The sequence below is a fragment of the Mustela nigripes genome, chromosome 15, assembly GCF_022355385.1.
Source record: "Mustela nigripes isolate SB6536 chromosome 15, MUSNIG.SB6536, whole genome shotgun sequence".
Taxonomy (NCBI): Eukaryota; Metazoa; Chordata; class Mammalia; order Carnivora; family Mustelidae; genus Mustela; species Mustela nigripes.
In genome coordinates this window covers 69,532,719-69,553,490 of record NC_081571.1, presented here as the reverse complement: position 1 = coordinate 69,553,490, position 20,772 = coordinate 69,532,719, and the positions used below count along the sequence as shown (strand labels likewise).

The 20,772-nt window shown below is 39.8% G+C and overlaps 1 protein-coding gene across 1 annotated transcript in view; it reads left to right on the top strand.

Moving 5' to 3' along the window:
* Nucleotides 1-19,996, top strand: part of DCT (dopachrome tautomerase) — a 30,626-nt gene extending 10,630 nt beyond the window's left edge. Inside the window, exons 3-9 of the mRNA XM_059377930.1 lie at nt 399-499; nt 633-799; nt 2,058-2,237; nt 4,014-4,149; nt 15,918-16,119; nt 19,607-19,612; nt 19,824-19,996. Coding sequence (XP_059233913.1) covers nt 399-499; nt 633-799; nt 2,058-2,237; nt 4,014-4,149; nt 15,918-16,119; nt 19,607-19,612; nt 19,824-19,996 — 965 coding nt within the window. The remainder of the gene's footprint in view (nt 1-398; nt 500-632; nt 800-2,057; nt 2,238-4,013; nt 4,150-15,917; nt 16,120-19,606; nt 19,613-19,823) is intronic.
* The last annotated feature ends 776 nt before the right edge of the window (nt 19,997-20,772 follow it).

Below are 20,772 nucleotides of genomic sequence, written 5' to 3'. Positions count from 1 at the left end.
TGAATGAGGACTAAGAGCAGCCCAACTTGCCTTATTATTAATTAATCCCTCCCTTATAAATGTGTGCATCTGGAAGGAGTAATGAAATGTTACTTAAAAATTAAACATTTGATAGGGATTCTCAAAGCTGAAAGTGACCTAGATGTGTCTGGATCTCTGAGGACAATCAAACTTTTGAAAGATGGAGAATTTACCCTAGAAGTGCTAGTTGCTTCTGGAATTGTTTGGTTGTCGCTGTTGTTGTTTTCAGAGCGATAAATGACAAAAACAATTTTTTTTTTTTTTTTAGTTGGAACAGCATGGATTTACTGGTTCCGCAGACACAACCCACTGGGGTAAGATTTCACATTTAAAAAATATTATTCCATGATCTTTAATATGTTTCCTAATTGCTTTAGGACCAGGGCGCCCATACAAGGCCATAGACTTCTCACACCAAGGACCTGCGTTTGTTACCTGGCACCGGTACCATTTGCTGTGGCTGGAAAGAGATCTCCAGGTTGGTCAAAACTCTGCATTTGGTATTTTTAGTTTTGCGTTTGGTCAAGACCCATATCAGTATTTATTTTATATGCTTTCTTATTGTATTTGATATCATGAGATAAGTAACTAGGCATGCCCTTTGCTTTTAGCAACTTATCGGCAATGAGTCCTTTGCTTTGCCCTACTGGAACTTTGCCACCGGGAGGAACGACTGTGATGTATGTACCGACCAGCTGCTTGGGGCAGCAAGACAAGATGATCCAACTCTAATTAGTCAGAACTCAAGATTCTCCAACTGGGAAATTGTCTGTGATAGGTAATGGTACACGTTTACCTGCAATGGAAATCCAGAGGCCATATTATCCTACGTCTGAGAGAAGGAAAGAGGCTGTGCATGTCTGTCTCCAGGGCATCCTGGGTTCTTTTTACATGTTTCTGAAAATAATTTTCCTGAGGGAAGTGGGATTTAAAAAAAATTCTAAGCCCTTTTATTAAAAAACAAAACAAAACAAAACAAACAACCACCACCAACAACAACAAAAAACCAGAGGCCTGGAAATCACACCGGTGAATCGAATGGGCTTGGTTATCATTTCTAGATCAACTGTTTTAAAGCTAGAAATAGTTTCTGCATTCGGCCAAACCTTTCTTACGTACTGATTGTATTCCCGGCAGTGTAATAGTACTGACAATACAAGAATGAATAAAATAGAGCTTCCCTTTTGGATATCGTTTTGTATTTACAAAGGCAGATTGCTTGTAAACAAATTACAATACAATGTAAAAAGAATCATGACAGGTCTAAGTGTGAAGCCAAGAAGAGAGTCAAGAGAAGTCTCTAAGAGGCAGAGGCATACACCCCAAGCAGAGAAGTACTGAAGAACATATAAGCAAATGACCAGCCTTGCAACCTATGGAAAATCCTGTCCTCAGTGACTCCTTAAATTTCTTCCTCTTTTTTTTTTTTTTTTTTTTTTTTTTTGCACATATCTCAAAGAAAGGTCCCTTAAGAGGCTCTGCTGCTTTCGTTTATTATCTATCTATCTATTTATTTTTAAAGGTTTTATTTATTTAGTTGAGAGAGTGAGAGTGAGAGAGAGAGCATGAACCAGGGAAGGGGCAAAGGAAGAGGGAGAAGAAGGCTCCCAGCTGAGCAGGGAGGCTGAGGCGGGGGCTCCATTCCAGGATCCTGGGATCATGGCTTGAGCCAAAGACAGATGCTCAACCTACTGAGCCACCCCAGTGCCCCCTGTGTTCCTTTATTTATCTGTTTCTTCCAAATCATACTGGCTCCAGCTCCCCTGCCCTGTGTCTTTGTCAAGCTTCCTTGAACACACCTCTCATCTGCGTGTTCATGTGTTTGCAGGGGTGTAGGCCAATCTAGCAGGGATCCTCTCTTCTACACACTAAGCTTTTCTTACAGGCTTCTGGATAGTGCTCCCCAACATGGGGGGATGGATCACTGTAATAAAATTTTTATCATGACTGAGATTTTGATTGGTTGGTTTGGCCCAAAGTTACGACACTATTCACAAATTAAAGCATTCCATTTTCACTCTCCATACAACCCTTAGCCTGGATGACTATAACCGCCGGGTCACCCTCTGTAATGGGACCTACGAAGGTCTGTTAAGAAGAAATCAAGTGGGACTGAACAGTGCAAAATTGCCAACTTTAAAAGACATACAAGATTGTCTCTCTCTCAAGAAGTTTGACAGCCCCCCTTTCTTCCAGAACTCGACCTTCAGCTTCAGGTTGGTGCTCTGAACTCTGTTAGATGACATTTTAAAATACTTTAAGATTTTCATGCCCGTGGTTGTAATGAACTCGAAGGAAATCCGGATGTTGGGAGTCATGTACAAGGCTAAGTAATGCGGAAGGGCTTGACAAGTGAGGATAACAAGGAACCAGTGTTAGGAAAGTCATCAACCACCCACTATAATGAATAGTGTCATTTTAATATTTTCTAATTAGCTATTCAAAACCATCTTTGGTATTTCTCATATAGGTACAGTGTTCAGAATCAGGTACTTCATTAAATATCGTATTTAAAAAAGTATTTGCTCATGTTTATTCTTTTTCTTTTCTCTTTAATGTATCAGCTATAGACCTTAATATCAAAGTCCGAGATCCCAGAGAAGTATTATAGACCAAATGCAGCTCAAGCTACAACACAGCAATGACATCACAATACTTAAAATGGAAAGGCCGACTAATAAATCTCTCCCTCTAAAAAAACTTTCAGAATTGTGGGAAATAAGTACGGATGTAAATAAGATTTTAAGCAAAGATGAATGTGGCTCCCGAAAGACACGATGGATAGATTCATGGTCTTCCCCCAAACCAGATTCTCTCTATCCCGTGTGTAAATCATACAGCTGGTGGGTTATTTGGGGCGGCAGGGTGGGGGGAGGTAAACTGAAAGATGCAGAACTGTGCCAAGTGCAGCAGAATTCAAAGTCTGTGTGGGGATTAGACACAGCTCTCAGAGTAGCGTCAAGGATCATATAAAGGCTGACATTTAAGTTTGTTTGAAAAGGAACATAAGTTTGCTCTTCATAGTAGTAAAAATGCTATCGAAATGGAGCACAATCTTCTTCTTTTTTTTTTTTTTAAAGATTTTATTTATTATTTATTTAAGAGAGACCGAGATAGTGAAGAAGAGTACAAGCAATGAGGAGAGGGAGCAGGGAGCCTGACACAGGGCTTGATCCCAGGACCTGAGTCAAAGGTAGATGCTTAACCGACTGAGCCACCCAGGCAATCCTAAAATGGACTGCAGTCTTTATTGATTTGAGTTAAGGGAGTGGTTATGGAAATGGGGGGCCCAGATCACCATAATTGGCACTACTTGGGAGCTGCTTAAAAACACATATTGTGAAGAACTGGCCCACACCTTCTGAATCAGAAACTCTGAAAGTAGGCCATGATTCCCATGTGATTTCTCCTGTGATTCCCACGAACGCTTAAATTTGAGGATCACTGAGTTAAGAGAAGGACAGTTTGAATTTCTGAAAAATTCAAACTAGGGAGGAGAAAAAGATAAGGATAAAGATAAGAGGAATATGGGGATACGTTTAGAATGCTGAATATATTATAGTCAAGCGGAGGTCTATTTAGTTGAGAAATGGGAGTATGAGAGTATGTGTTAATTCAGAATATATTTCTGATGGCAGACCATGTGCCGGGCATGGCACTAAGCTCTGGCAATAAAAATCTGGAGAAAACACAGTCTGTGTTCTCTAGGACTTCAGAATCTGGCATGGGAGAGAGATATGAAGAATTGTCACACAGTGTCTAAAAGAGGTACGGTCAACTGAGCAGGTGCAGAAGTAGCATTGATTAAGGGTTCCCTCCCTTTCTAGAAAATCAATGAAAGTTGGGACTAATTTGTAGTTAATTAGCTATGACAGTGCTTTCCATGTCCCTATCCCATCTCAAGTCAGAAGACTGTTATTTAGGCTGGAAACAATAAAAATAGATCTTTATCAGTTGTAACTGTTGTCACTGACATACTGATTTTCTCTCAGGAATGCTCTGGAAGGGTTTGATAAAGCGAACGGCATCTTGGACTCTCAAGTGATGAGCCTACATAACTTGGTTCATTTCTTCTTGAATGGGACAAGTGCTTTGCCACATTCTGCTGCCAACGACCCTATTTTTGTGGTATGTTGAAGGGCTCGGAATAGGTGAAAACTATTCTATGCAAGATGTTGGATTTATTTGTTTTTCGGTATGATTAAGGTTTGGTGTGTGTTTTATTCTCTTTGTGGACAATGGGATGTATTCAAACGTTAAATTCATTTTATTCTATGCCCTAGAGTTGGTTAGACAGCATTTAAAGTCCCCTTTTCAGAAACCCATGCTTTAGAAATGGTTAGTTTTGCAATGACACCAGACAGGAGTTTATAGCCTAGAGTTGGATCCATAAGTTAGTAATAATGACATTATAAAATACATCACAATTTAGCATAGTTTATATAATAAATTAGCATAATGATAATAATTTTTCAATAATAAAATGCTTGATGTTGAAGATGAGTGGTGGAACCACTGTGACCCTCGCATGAAGCCCAGCCACGTGGCACCTTTGGAACAGCACACGAAGCCCACAGCTCTGTTGGTGTTTGGTACTGACCTCCTCACTTCACAAAGCGTTCTGCCTAAAATGGAGCTGCTTCTGCCGTCCTAATATTATTGTGTCCACTTTGGACTGAATCTTCCATGTACAACACTTGTCAGAAGACGGTGTGGACCTCCCTGGTTATACAAGAGCAGGTTCTTTTATTCCTTCTGTGTCTAGTTGTTAATCAATGTAGGTTTAGCAGAATCCGGTCCTTACATGCTTTCATGGTTAGGTACCACCTAGTAACAAGTTTACTGGAGATAGTGAGAACCATGGCCAATACCCACCCCCAAGGGCAGGAGGCCGCCATGTGTAAGAGAACCTGGTAGTGCAGAACAGAAAAATTGGTTTGGATCGGTTTGCAAACTTGCGGGTATATTCATACATTTCTTTTTTGTTTGCAAAGGAATAGATTCTACCCCAACCAATTTACAATAAAAAAATTAATTTATTGACTTAAATAACTGGGAAACTGAGGAGTGCTGCTGCCTTTAGGTATTGCTGAATCTGGGGGGGCTCAAAACAGGTCAGCTCTGTCTCTGTCTTCGTGGCAAATGAGCTAGCCACTTGCAGCCGCAGATGTGCACGCTACCAGTGCAGCACGTGAGGCAGGGCTGGAAGCAGCCATGCTACCATAGTAACAGAGAGCCGTCCCAGGATTGGCCAGGCCTGGATTACCTGCCTTCTATGAGCCAATCAGTGTGGCAAGGGGAGTGAGGTGCTCTGATTGGCCAGAGCAAGGCCACATGTTCACCTGCTGTCCGGGCATGCGTGTGAACCCAGTACATACCATTTTGGGGAACTCCCTGCAGGGAAGAAAGTTTGTGTTAGTCCGAGGAGGGATGGAGCGTGGGGTAGGAGGGCTGGACAGAAAAAAAATGGCAAATGTCTTAAATTAATAGAAAAACCGCATTTGATGTCCCTTAATTTATTAACTGGCTTCGCATGTCTGAGAGGAAAGACAGCCAGTCCAGAGGGAGCAAGCTGGGGTTGGTACGGAGGAGCTCACGGCTCTTCAAAAACCAACGCGGGATGAGCGAACTCTCTTGGTGTCTCTCCTGATAACTTTAAAAACAGAAGGAAAACCGGAAAGGAACTCGACCATGGGATTGTAAATGTTGGAGTCCCAAGCTCTGTTCACTAACCAGACGGGGGAGGCGCAGGCCTGGGCCGTGCTGTCCCGGCTGCCCTGGTCAGCCCCCTCCGGCCAAAGACCGCCGGGAACCCGGGGAGAGAACCGAGACCGAGGAGGGTGTCTTCCCCGTCGTTGGGACAGACTGGGGAAGCATGGAGTGGCTCAGGGGTAGAAAAGAACGAAGGGATTTGGGCTTGTGCTAGCTGATTTGGGCAGGGTGGACGGAGGCAGGGCTTTGCTCTGGGTTGGATGCTGTCAGGAAGCAGGGCACTTCCATGACTTTGTACCCCAATCATCTTTAGTAATTGGTAGGGCAAAGGCAGTTGCTTGTATTAGCTGGGGAAGAGCTACTGTTCATGTTAGGTGTTGTAGGGTTTGGACAATGTTCATGTTTTGTCTACATTCAGGCACAAATGTGGAGTTGTTTTGTTTTTGTCTTGATCCATTAGGATCATAGAGTGAGCTTGTTTGATGTTGATGTTCCATGATTGTTTACCCCGGAGCAGAACACCGGGGTAATCGTGATGATGGTGCCAGGCCAGCTCCAGGATGTCTGGGGCTGCTTTTTTCCCCCTTAAGTACAGTTCGCCAGAGTTGGCTTAGAACCTTTAGATGTCTTAAATATTTGTATTTCAACTGCTAAACCCCTACAATGTCTCTGCTTTACAGATACCTAACTGATTGACTACTATTTTAACTTTGTCTGTCTTGAGGGTTGTGGGTCTTGGATGGATGGTTTCAAACTATTTTAACAGTGTTTGTCTTCAGGGTCGTGTGTCTTGGGTGGATGGTTGCAAAGCAATTCAAAAACAAAATTTCACCACTGGTCACTTTTTATTTTGCCAGCATTTTGAATTTAAATTATTACCTAGTATAGATTGTAGTGTAGCAAGCAAACACTTTATGGTTTTTTTTTTTCTTTTTCCAGAATTTTCTTCACCTGAATATTTTAGTAGTGTATCTTAGTCTACTCAGGTTGCCATAACAAAAATAATATAGATTGTTAAACAACAGAAATTTATATCTCACAGTTCTGGAGGCTGGAAATCCAAGATCAAGGTGCTGAGTGACAGTGGTTCCTGGGGAAAGCTCTTTTCCTGGTCTACAGACCACTGCCTTCTTGGTGGTGTGTCCTCACATAGTGGAGAGAGAGGCAATGAGCTCTTCGGGGTTTCTTCTTATAAAAATACTAGTTCTATTATTTCAGGGCCCCACACATATGACCTTATTTAACCCTAATTACCTCTTTTGGTATCTAAAATCTCTGTATATAGTCGTGTTGGGGGTTACGGTTTCAACATATGAATTTGAGGGGATCATAATTCAGTCCATACCATCAGTTTATAGCAGTTTGTTCTTCTGGTCTCTTTGGGAGGCCACATGGCATGGTCAAAAGAACACTGTCAAATAACTTCTTAATTTAGTACTGAATTGTGCAGTCTTGGGAGTCTCATCGAAATGTGTGAATCCTCTGTTTCCTGTTCTGCAAAGTGCAGGTCACAGATCTTGATCGGGTGTTGGAGAAGAATGGTGTGCTAATTAATGCAACACTAAATAGATTAGAATAATATGAAGCTGCTTTAGAAACTGCCAAGTACAATACAAAAGTTATCATAAGACAACAATGTGTTTTATGGTAGTTGCTGGGAAAGAATCAGAAAACTATATGTTGGCTTTGAATTTCCAAACCTTAATTAAGTTTTCTTATCTTGTTCTCCATAACAGACAGTTGTGCCCTAAGGCAATTTTACTGACAAGAAATCCTTAGGTATTTCAAAGGGGATTTATTACTTTTTACTCCACCCAGTGTACACAAAAAGGAGATCTGAAGAGGGAGGGTAAAGGTAGAGCTCACAATGCTCTGAGCTTGCCTGGTGGTGTGAAGGTCTGGGAAGCTTTCTGGATTCCCAGATAGATGAATGCCTGGCCAGAGTGAGCTATGGGGAATCCATAGATAAGGCAGGAGATGAGCTTCCTTTTTTCTAAAAAGCATTTCTTCCCTCAGATTTGGGTAACAAAACATGGAGTCCTCAGAAATGTGGACTCTTGATCCCAGCCTCCAGCAAGGTGGGGGCTTGCTTACCTGCAAGATCTCCACAGCCATCTTGGTTCTTCTGTCGGATGCTTGCCCTCTTTATTGGTGCTAACTTGATGTTTCACATTTTTTTTCTAGCTATTATCTCAGGCATTAGCTTATGCCAAACAGTACTTGTGTCTCCCTTCTCAGCCATCTACCTTTATGTCTACTTACCTATATTTCTCTAAATAAGCTTTTGTAAAACATACGTTTTCAACTATCAAATTTATACACACAGATCATATTCATGAGAAAAAATGTTAAGTACTCCTTCACCAGTACCCCAAGATATTATGAGTAAAACAGCAGAATATTCTGGCAAAATCAGGATTATATGCCTCCACACAACCTTTCTCTCCTACTATAGAAAATAAGGGTGATGCTAGTGACTGGCTTTTCAACACCCTAAGTTTCAAGGATTGTTACATCTTATCTCTGTCTTTGGAGGATACCCATTTTGTGTGTAGGACTTGGTAACAGTTTTTTGTGAATGACCAGATAGAGCACGTTTTAGAGGCCAAATGATCTCTGTTGCAATAACTCAGCCTTGCCACTGTGGCATGAAAGCAGCCATAGACAATACATGAATGGGTGAGTGTTGTGTTCTAATGAAACTTTATTTAAAAAACAGGTAGTAGGGCCTCCTGGGTGGCTCAGTTGGTTAAGTGTCTGACTCTTGATTTTTGGCTCAGGTCATGATCTCAGGGTTGTGAGACTGAACCATGAACTGGGTTCCAAGCTGAGTGTGGAGTCTGCTTGGGATTGTCTCCCTCTCCCTCTGTCACCACCCCCACCATGCTCTCTCACACTCTCTCTCTCTTGTTCTCTCTGAGAGAGAGAAATAAAAAACCTGTGGTGAGCTCTGGTCCACAGGCTTTAGTTTGCCAACTCCTGCTCTAAGGAATTAATGTCCCTTCTCTGCAGTATTTTGTTTCTCTATCAGTCATGTTTCTCTTCCTGCTCTAGGAGAGCTCATGTGACTTTATGGGTGAGGAATTCTGTGACTTGCATGTAGTTCAAAATACTAGATATTTTGAAAATAAACAAGAAAAGAAAAAGTGAGTTTCTAAAAACAAGACTAATGGGACTACATAAAGTTCAAAATACTAGATATTTTGAACTACATGCAACTACTCCATTACTTTTAATACCTTTAATATTTAAAATTTTGTTCTTCTTTGGTATAAGTTGTCATATGCAAATAAATAGAAAAAAAGCCACAGCCTTTTTTTTTAAGGCACGAAGTGTTTTGGCACTAATTCCAGAACTCACACTTAAGGCTATTTACACAGAGTTTCACATTGAAGCCAATTCTGGCTTAAATAATTTTTGCCTATATTGAGATCCAGGTTACAGTATTTCATTTAAAAGACTGATAGCTCCTGGAATTTCAAGTTCACAAGGCAATTTATGCAAATATATTGCATCCAACATTTATTAAAATTATTTTCCTGAAATCTCTTCAAGCAAGAGAGGTACAAAGTTGTATCTGATCACAATAATGAGTAAAAGATATAATGTTAAAATACAGGAAAAATTCTGAACCCAATCTCTGAAGTTCTAATAATTCATACGATAATTAAAGTTCGAATAATTCATACGATAATTCATCACAGAAAATACGATTAGGTCACAGAAATGCTAAGTAGTGCTGTCTTCAGTATTGAATTTAGGCATAATCTAGGGAAGAAACAAAGGAAAACCAATACAGCCTAAAGTGAGAAACAGTTGAGTTAACTGCTGAGAAAGAAATTATGTTAGAGATATTTTCCTTCTAATTTCAAAGCAACTGTTCTTAGGGCTGTATTTGGATGTTATCCTTTTAGAAAGGTACATTTGGCAAGTTCTCATTCTTTCAATTCCTAAGTGACTGGGAGATTCATAGGTTGTATGACTAATATTCACTGCATAGCTCATGTTTTTGTCACCTTAGACACTGAAATTCTACATGGAATGAGGTGTACATACAGTGTTACCATCATTTGTATTTCTTAACAATGACTGATAGTTGGGTAAGATAGCTCCAAAAATTTAGGGGGAAAAAAAACAAGAAAAGAAAAAGTGAGTTTCTAAAAACAAGACTAATGGGACTACATAAAGTTAATTCCCTTCTGACTCTACTGTTTTAGGCTATAATAAAATTAGTAAAATTAATAGGTCATAATAACAAGTATAAAATACTTGTGAATTGGTATGAGTTTAGTTTAAAAAATCCCCAAAGAAGAATATAGGACATTGCTTCTCTCCCCTCAAGAGTGAAGCACTTAAAAATGGATCCATTTTATTTATCTTTCTTACAAAAGAAAAAGCATATCAGTCAGTTAAGTATCCGACTCTTGATTTCGGCTGAGGTCATGATCTCAGAGTTGTGAGATCAGTCCCTGCATCAGGCTTCTCGCTCAGCGGGGAATCTGCTGGAGATTTTTCTCTTTCCCTCTAATCTCCCACCTCACCAAAATAAATAAATTTTAAGAAAAAAAAAGAAGAAGTATAATTAGGCTAATACCTTGAGTATTTAAATTAGCCTTATTTTATGTTAATTTTTCATTTTTAATAGTTAAAAATTTTTAATGGTTTCGAGTTACAGAAATATTGGCAAAAAGATTTTAATTGTAATTCCATCTGAACTTTCTGCTTATTTCCTCTCATATTCTATGCTTATACAGTTGTACCTAGAATGCACACTTTTTAGGTTGTTACATAGTTTCCTAAATACTTTTTCAAAATTTAAAAATAGATAATGCAATAAGGAGTTCAAATATAAAAGGCATAAACTGAAGTCTCCGTATCACTACCATCTCCCAGCGAGTTATTATCATTTCCCCCTAGTCTTCTAGGTTCATTTTATAAATATACAAACAAATATGATATCTGAATGGCAGCATACTTTAGACTACAGAAGTCTGTGGCTTTGTTATTCTTATTTGTATTTTGTATTTTTTCTAAATCATTCCATATCAGTTCATGAAGGCCATTCTCATCCCTTTTTTATGGCTGTATGGTATTCTATAGTGTGGCTTTATCCTGAAATTTTAACCAGTTTTGACAGGCATGTAGGTGGTTTCTAATCTCTAGCATGGCAGACAGTGCTTAAATACATGACCATGTAGAGTAAATCAAGAGAAGAGAATTACCAGCTCAAAGATGAAATAAATACATTTGAAATGTCTGTAGATACTGCCAAACTGCCTCCGGAAGGTTGAATAAATGCTACGTTTATTTATTTTTAAACAACTGAGATAAAGTTAGTAATTCCTAAAGAGTGTGACACTTTGGTGAGTTTTAAAAGAGCTGAGGTATTGGAGATGGTGGGTGGCCACTGCTTGGGCAGAGAGTCCCAGGGTGGCAAGATTTCTATACTCTTGGTCTAGGGGATAGTTTGTTTTTTTTAACTTGGCATGGGCTAAATGGCCCCTGAAGAAATTCTTTCCAACTCTAAGCTTTGTGAAGATAGACCCATGCTCTATTGAGAAGAACTAAACCTATGCTAAGAGATGAACTTCATACTCTTCGTCACTGATGAAATTAAGTAGTATAAAGGCAGACCACATTTATATGCAAATCTAAAGTGGCTATCACATTGATTTGGGTTCCTTCCTCCTAGAATTTTGGTGATTCCTTAGACACGAATGGACTGGCAGTATCTCAGTTCTTATCTAGAATCTCTTCTGACATCCCCCTGGTTCTCTCTCTCCCACTTGCTTATGACATATGCTGACCCAGTGAGTTCTTTTAAAGCCGCCATACTAATAACAGAATCTCTTATACTCCTTAATCCTTATAGTATACTATAAGGATTATAGTATATATATATATAGTATGTGTGTGTGTGTGTGTATGGATTATACTAAAGTATAATACTTATACTTTAATCCTTAAAGTATAAACTTTCTTCCGCATGGACTCAACTGATATTTCTTTTTTAAATTGAGATATAACTGACCTGTAAAGTTAAGTTAGTTTCAGGTGTATAACATAATGATTCAATATTTGTATATATTGCAAAAACAGTCATCATAATTAGTCTAGTTACTGTCTGCCACCATACATAACTGATATTTCTTTTCATATACATGCTCGTATATCTTACATACAATGTATTGCATATATTTAATGTATACTTTTGTATATTTTGTATACAATGCTTTTATATAAATTTATGTAGAAAGGGTGCTTTATCTTTTTTTTCCTTGTCTTTTTAAAAAATATTTTATTTATTTATTTGAGAGAGAGCATGGGCAGGGCGGGGAGAGGCAGAGGGGGACGGAGAAGCAGGTCCCTTGCTAGGCAGGGAACCCGCTGCTGTGGTGGGTCTTGATCCCAGCCTTAATCCCATGACCCTGGGATCATGATCTGAGCTGAAGGCAGGCACTTAACCGACTGACCTACCCAGGTGCCCCTAACCTTGGTTTTAAATGGACCTTCCCTATGTGACTGGGTGTGTATTATGTCATTTCCAAGTGATCACATATGAGTTTTCAGAGGGGCAGAACATTATCATATTAAGACTCTCTCTGACCATGAATGATGTCTTCTGGGTAAGAACACATGAATTCAAGTGGTGAAAACCACAGTGCACTGGTCTTTGGTGATCTACTGGTGTCTGTGGTCATTATGGCAGGGATCTGATTGTGAAGACATCTAAGCTAAGGTTAAGTTTGATAGTAACTTTATTCTCTAGTGATCCTGAAAAAAGATACAGATGATTTCCTTGTATTTTATTCAAGTTTCTTTATGCCTGCAAGCACAAAAGCCATTGGTGATTGCTTTTTTCTGCAAGGGTTGCATTAGAGAAACTTTACCTTGAAAGCCCATAGAATCACATTTTCTATGGTGGAAGTTTTTTTCTTCCTGTACCTTTCCTTATGTAGTTGGAGCAAGAGAGAATGGGCTTGTGAAACAAAATTTGTAACCTCATTTTTGAAGCACTCAGTTTTTAATGTCCAAATATAACTATGTATCTCTATAGCAGATATAAGGCAACCACAGTATTCTGTTATTTTACTTGTGCTTTTATTTATTACCCTCCCATTACGTTTAGCCTTTACAGAGACATTAACTGAGCTCATGTTTGACTCATGTCAAACAAAGATACTATTAGTTTCTCAAGAGTAATTCAAAGTATCTTGTTTCAGAACAATGTTCACAACTCTAACAAAAATACCTATTCTGTAGGCTGCACCACTTCTCTTTATGGCTGTGGATACGTTATTGCTTGCAGCATTTTGTTTATTGCATTCTTTGCATCTTCTTGGCACACACTTGCCTCTTTTACTACATTCTATAAATTGGGTGTTCTGTGTATGGTTCCTACTAGAGCATTTATCGTATAATGTTTTATAGCCCTTTGGAGACCTATAATCTCTCCTTATTATTTTTCCCTCTTCTTTTATCTCTCCAAATTATGAATTTCTGCAGAGTCTTGTCCCCTCCTTAATTATTTACACTTTGCACTGGGTGAATTCTGATGTTTTCCAAAAGTTATTTGCCTCTTGCAACACTGAATCTGGATCTTTCTGTGTCCTGAGTGTCCCTTGTCTCTTTTTCTAATCACAATTTGATCTCTGACTTGAACTCACACAGTCCCTAAATGCTCAGGAGATACTGTGTGACCTTCTTTGGAAAATACACTCTGGAAAACTCCTAGATACGTTTTCTGTGTATCCCTTAAGATTTGGTTCTGCTGCTTCATACAGAAAACCTGTTATAGAAGCTTCCCCTCATAAAAGAGAGGTTTATTTTTCTCTTAATGTAAAAGATCCCCAGTGTCAGGCCATCCAGAGTCACCACAGACAGTCATCACAGACCCTTTTGTGTTTTTGCTCTACTAACCTTGGTAAGTGCCTTCTTTTCCTAAGTTTGTTAGTTAGCAATTAAGATGGCTGCTGCAACTCCAGCCATCACACCCATGTTCCAGGAAACAGTTAGGATAAATGGAAAGGGGGAAAGGACCACTTTTAAGCTGAGACCACCACCTTTAAAGAGCTTTCTTAGGAATCCCACCCAGTGATTCCTAATTCAATCTCAGGGATAGTTTGATACATTCCTTCACTCAAAATGTGAAGGAAGTTACAGAGAAAGGAGAGTGGATATTTGGTAAGCAACCAATAGTGCATACTGTCCTTAGGCACGCAGCCTCTATTGCTTGGGCTCTGTGCTTGTGGCAAAAGTTCTGTTTGAACTTCCCAGGCTTTAGCTCGAGGATGAAACACAACTTTCTTGTCTGGGAGCCTTCTAACCTTCTCTGGAGTTCCCGGGATTCTGGACACAAGATACCTTTTCGGTGACTTACACCAACAACTAACAGTCAGTTCTTTTTCCAGGACTGATCCCTTTTTCTAAGCTCTCCTTATAGGAAGCATTGATCATTTACATTATCATGTGTCTTCCCAGGTTGTTGCTTATGCAATAAGCATTATACCTCTATTTCTTTGGAGCTTCGATTTTGTTAGTCAAAGCAAAGATTTTAGAATTAAGAAAAAAATCTTTAATGTCTGCAAAAGCCCAGGTCTTAAAATTTGATGTTTTTGTTTTAAGATAATTATCTCTGCCACGAACTGTAAAAATCCATTTGGGAAAAAATTCCTTGAGTAAATCACTCAGTTCCTTTAACTATCTTATATGTAGCCATGTGAGACAATATAGGTAGAAAGTTCTTGCTGTTGCCTGATAGGGATAACTAACTACAAGGAACCTTGGGTAAGATTTGAAAATAGATATTATCTAATAAATATACAATAGCTACATAAGCCAGAAGGGCAATGCCCTTAAAGGGTTTGAGAAGTGCAAAGAGCTATGAATTTAGGCTGAGAGAAATTAGGGAAAATGCTTCAGGATGAGGACCATTGTATTGGTGCTTGATAGACACCAGAAAACAGAAGAAATCAGATTGTAAGCTGAGGAAACAACACCAGATAGAAAGGGGCCTCTTTTGTTGAATTGTACAGAAGACAAAACTACTTTGTGTGGCACTGTCTTCAGGCAACAAATCCTTATTAGACATTGACTCTGCCCAGGTTGCATGCTAAGCTGATGCTTCCAAGGTGAAAAGACCCCCTCTCTGACCTTTAGGAGTTAGGGTGTTGTTAAGGAAAATAGATAAATATGGAACAAGTTATAGAAAGAAACTAAAAAAATAAGTAACAGGTCATAGTATAATTTGGCCAGGGCTCTAATTGGAGTACAAGGAATAGTGGCGATAGGGTGAAAGAATTCGTTTGAGAAGCATTTTTTATTGGAATAAATACCTCCCTATCCCCATGTGACAGGCTCCGGGATGACACCACTTGGGACCCAGGGGAAGAGAAGGGAACAGTACCCCTCAGGCCCTGAACTTACAGTCTAGGGATGAAAGAGGAACCCAGCATAAAAGTTGGGCTGAACTCTCGCATTTATGTCGTGTTGCAAAATTGGAGCTATAAATGTGGAAATTTTGCTGTTAATATTTTAAAACATAATAATTGCTGTATTTGAGAAGGACTTTAATAGCTTCATTGAGAAAATAAAAATGAGCACTATGCACATCACAGCATTTTTTAGACTTGCTTTTGCTGGCATAAGACCGAAAATTTAAATGAAAGTGTTATAAAATGAGTACCTAAAAGAGCCATCCCACTGAGAAAAATTTGAAAAGCCATTTTGGAGATTTCTTTCCTTCCTTCCTTCTTCCCTTCCTTCCTCCCCTATCCATTTGTGTTTCAATACTGTTAAACACAATCCTGTGAAACACAGCCTCTTCTTCTGTTAAGAACAAAATCAAAGATATCTATCTTATCATACTTGCCTTTCTCCCCAACTTAATAATTAACACTCACATATTGAAGGCATCTACTGTTCTCAAACCAGTGTTAAACCTGCAAGTGAAATTTCATTTATTCACTTGACAAAGCGGTTGATGATCCTGTTTGGAGAGATGGCATGAAGCCTTGAAAACGTTAACTAAAAATTACAGTGCTTAAGTCACTAAGATATGGTTGGGTATGGAGAAGTCCTTATGTCCAGAAGAACCCCAATCTACTCTAGAGAAAGCTTCAATCAGATTGACCTGATTGGGACAGACAGATCAATGTCCAATGCCATGTTCAATTTTCTTGCAGGTGCTTCATTCCTTTACCGATGCCATTTTTGATGAGTGGATGAAAAGGTCCAATCCTTCTCTGGACGCCTGGCCTCAGGAGCTGGCACCGATCGGTCACAATCGGATGTATAACATGGTTCCTTTCTTCCCTCCAGTGACTAATGAGGAATTCTTTTTAACTGCAGACCAGCTTGGCTACAGCTATGCTATCAATCTGCCAGGTAACAAATACAACTTCTAAGGGGATAATTCATTGATCTTCTGAAGGACCTTTCTTTCTTTTCAAAAATGCAAACCAGGACCTTAAATTCAAGTATGCAGGTCTAGTTAATTTTATTAGCGATTTTCTAAAATATTTATATTAAGCAAAATGAGCCTTTGCACTACCAGCTAAACATCAGAAAAGGGACTGGTTTGATGATTGAATTAATAAATAATAGCATAGAATAAATATATGAAAATAATCTGAATTATTATAAACCTGGCTATGGTTTGAAATGTCTAGCCCACAAAATCAAAATGCACTAGCCACACGTGGATGGGGTTCATCAGGACTTGGAGAATCATTACCTGAAGGAAGGACTTGGTTTATTGTGAAGAAAATAAAGCACTTACCGTGAGCATGAAGGTTAAGGGGAGACCAAAAAACTCAGTAATTGAGATAAATAGAGTAATGTACTATTTTTAAAAAAATCAAAATAAATGCAAAAAAGATGAATACAATATCAACATTTTAAATAAAGACAGGCTGTTGTGATCATTGTTTGTTCACCCCTCCATTATTTTGTAATGAGACCAGTTATTTCCAGTTAGCCCATGCCAGCCCTGCTGGGTTGCTTTATGAGGTTGGCGTTAGCCTGCCAACAATTCGGGCTACATGAGGCTGCAAGTATCTGTGTCCTTAATTAAAGTTCTTTAAATCATGCTTTTACATCATAGATTTTTTAGTAGCTCTTTCCATTTAGTTGAAAATGTGGGAGGATGTTTTGGTAAGTATATATATGGGCCCATATCTTTCTATTTGCCCAGGCCCTAATATAGCTCCATGGGTCACTTAAACAATTTTAGGACGGGCTGAGAAAGAAAAGGTAAAATAATCAATAAATATCTTATTTTGTCCAGAACTCAGAAAAACACACAGCCCATCTGCTGGTGAGTTCACCCCATGTGCCTCTTCCATCTTCCTGAAATCTCTGTCTGTGGTGTAATCGTAATGACCTGTGAGCTCACATCTCTCCCTCTCTCTGACTTCAGAGTCGTTCAAGCCCTGGAATCTGTCTCTTGCTTTTCCTTCTACTCCTGCAACTTTGCTTGTTTTCTTTACTGATTTGAAGTTTCCATTCTCTGGACAGCTGAGATAGCTTTTGAAACTTCATTCTCTTTTCTCTGGAATCAAACATAGCAACAATCACAAGGTTTGGGATGAGCATTTGCCCCTACGTCCATTCCTCTGACACCAGCCAATTAACAGGGATAGATTGAGAGTCTGAATATGCCCAGAATGTGTTAACTCCTCAGGAGACACAAATTCACGTTTCACGTGTTGGTCTGCCACAGAAACTGACAGTCTTGTCTGGGGAGACGTAACTACAGCAGAAGGTTGAAGAATGGAGTGGGGCATTTGGGAAAGGCTTCTAGAAAGGGGTGGGTCTTGAGTCTGATTCAAAGAGATGGTGGATCTTCTGTAGAGGAGGTGGAAAGAAGGGAGCATTTTAGATTGAAGGGCTTTCAGCGCTGTGAAAGGTGTGGTCTGTATAGGGGACTGCCTGAAGAAGCCTGGCTGGAGAGGAAGGCTTGGGTAGAAGATTACCTGAATTAAGCCAAGATCTGTGAGAAGAGCCTGATTACAGAGGGCCTTAAAAGCTAGGCAGAAACCACAATGAGACACCGCTTTCCACACACATTAGGATGGCTATTACTGACAAAACAGCAGGTAATAAGTGCTGATGAGACTGTGCTGTAATTGGAGGCCTTGTGCCCTGATGGTGGGAATGCAGAGGGGTAGGTAGCCTTTGTGGAAAACAAAATGGCAGCTCCTCAAAAAACTGAACATCAGATTTACCATATGACCCAGCAAAGAACTGAAAGCAAGTACTCACATAGATTATTTGCAAACCTCTGTTTGTAGCAGTATTATTCACAATAGACGCAAGAAAGAACTCAACATCCATTGATGGCCGAATGGATAAACAAAGTGGAGGCATATGCGCACAATGGAATATTACGCAGCCTTAAAAAGGAAGGAAAGCCTGTCATATGCTATGACACGCATGAGTCTTGGAGATACACTAAATGAAAAAGCCAGTCACAAAACAACAAAAACTGTATGATTCCCCTTATATGAGGTGTCTAGAGTCGTCGAGTTTACGGAGACAGAAAGTAGAATGGGGGTTGCAGAGGCTGGAGAGCTGGGGCACTGGGGAGATCTTATTTCAGATTTGCAAGATGAAAAAAAGTCTGGCGGGTAGGTGGTGCTGATGGTTGCTCAAGCGTGTGAAGCACTAGGCCCCACACCTGAGCATTTAGAAAGGATTATGGTGATGAAACACACGTTTCACGTGTATTTTACCACAATGAAAAGAACAATCATCTTTGGTTCCCAAACAAAGAAATGTCAGAATAAACATCTGCGTTTGAAGAAGATGGTTCTGGCAACAGATGTTGGATTGTCACAAGAAGAGAAAAATTACCATGATCTTGGAGGAATCCCTGCAGGATAAGGAGGGGGCTTCTGGGGAATGGAGGAAAATCGAGAAGGAGGATTTTACATTTAGCCAAGTATAGGGTGAAGAACAAGAACGCAGGTCAGAGAAACCGAATTTAAGGGCAGCTGGCCTAGGGGCGCCTGGGAGACTCAGTCCATTAAGTGTCTGCCTTCTGCTCAGGTCGTGATCTCAGGGTCCTGGGATCGAGTCCCGCACCGGGCTCCCTGCTCAGCAGGAGGCCCGCTTCTCCCTCTCCCACTGCCCCTTCCCCTGCCCCTGCTTGTGCTCTCCCAACCCTCTTAAAAAAATAAATAAAGTTGGGGCGCCTGGGTGGCTCGGTGGGTTAAGCCTCTGCCTTCGGCTCAGGACATGATCTCAGGGTCCTGGGATCGAGCCCCATGTCAGGATCTCTGCTCTGCGGGAGCCTTCTCCCCCCCCCCCCCCTCTGCCTACTGCTCTGCCTACTTGTGATCTCTTTCTCGCTCAAATAAATAAATAAAATCTTAAAAAAAAACCTTAAAAAATAAAATAAAAATTAATAAATAAAATCTTTAAAAACAATTAAAAGAAAAAGAATAGCTAGCCAAGGATAAGGGAATTTTTAAAAACATGACAAATAGGCATAAGTATATTAAAATGAAATCCATTAATTTTGTGGAGAGCGCTTATAAAATATATCTGAGTAAAGAACTAGATTTATCAAGTGCAAGATTCAGATTTTATTCACGACTCTTTAAATGGGTACAAATTTCATCAGCTCCTGCTATTGAATGTCTCCTATTATAATAGCCAATCTGATCTGCCTTATACATTTATCACCCTATAAAAAGGTAGAGACAATAGCAGAATTCCTCCATCTGGAGCTTGTATATTTCCAGTTCCCCAGATACTACGTTAGCATACAGCTTAACAAATGAATTTCTAACTCACAAAAGTAGTTATATACTTCCTTGGAGGGTTTATTCTGTGTAAATGTGTATTGGAAGAAATTTAAAACATGCAGTCAGCTGTATTTAAATAGAATGCCATTTCCTCAAGAAAAACAATTGTGGGTATGACAAACTGTTGGTGGGGGAAGAAGATGAATTTTATCCTAGCCAGTATTCTTCTGCTCTATCAACAAAAATGTACACGAGAAGCAAATGAGTTCATTCTTCTCTGAGAGTCTTTAGCTGATGAAAATCCCAACTGTTGACCCTTCTCTTCTGCTTTAATTCCAGCTGAAGAAACTCCAGGTTGGACCCCAACCCTCTTGGTGGTCATGGGAATGCTGGTGGCTTTGGCTGGTGTTTTTGTGGTGCTGTTTTTCCTTCAGTACAGAAGACTCCGAAAAGGCTACACACCCCTAGCAGAGACACATTTAAACAACAAGAAGTACACAGAAGAAGCCTAGAGAGCTCACGCCTTCCCCTGGAGAGGCACCAGCCAAGCCACAGGTCTGACCCTGCCGATGAACGCGCTATTAGTCACTGTTCTTCCTTTAGCAGAAGATGTTTGACACGGTTGCTGCTACTGTGGTGCTCATTCTCAAGACAGAGGATGTGCAGCTGTAGTCGCTGGTTTACTTACTGTTTAACAAACACAAACGGGGGTGTTTGAGGCTATCTTGACCGTCAGACAAAGGCAGAGCTGACAATTTGTGTTATCTGATAGTAAGTCCCCGTATTAAGCCTCCTCCTGTTCTGAGAAGACACACACAGACACACACACAGGCATGCAACTGATAAAGGGGATTCATTTTATTTTGGAGGTCACTGTAATTTGAGACCTGGGCAAGATCACGGTTCATTTTTTCTTAACCCAAGTGTGTTCCTTTGTAAAGGGGCAAGCAGGGTTGAAGCGGAAGATGCTTCCTGCGTCTCCGTGAGCTTAGCTACAAACATCCGTGCTTCTAGGTGCCTTCCTGGTTATCTTCCGGTGGCTTACTTCTCTTCTCTCTGTGTCTTCTTTTCCAGCCTTTAAAACAGCCTTGAAGATGAAAATAGGCCTTATTTTCCGAAGAGGATGGAGAGTAAATGAAGGAATGAATGATCCGTTTTTTTTTTTTTGGTTTTTTTTTTTTTTTTTTTTTTGCAAATTAGACTTTCCAGAACTTATCAGAATCTGTAGTTCTTAACAGATATTCAATAGCTAGATAAACATTGATTCTATAGTGAAAAATAGACAAGA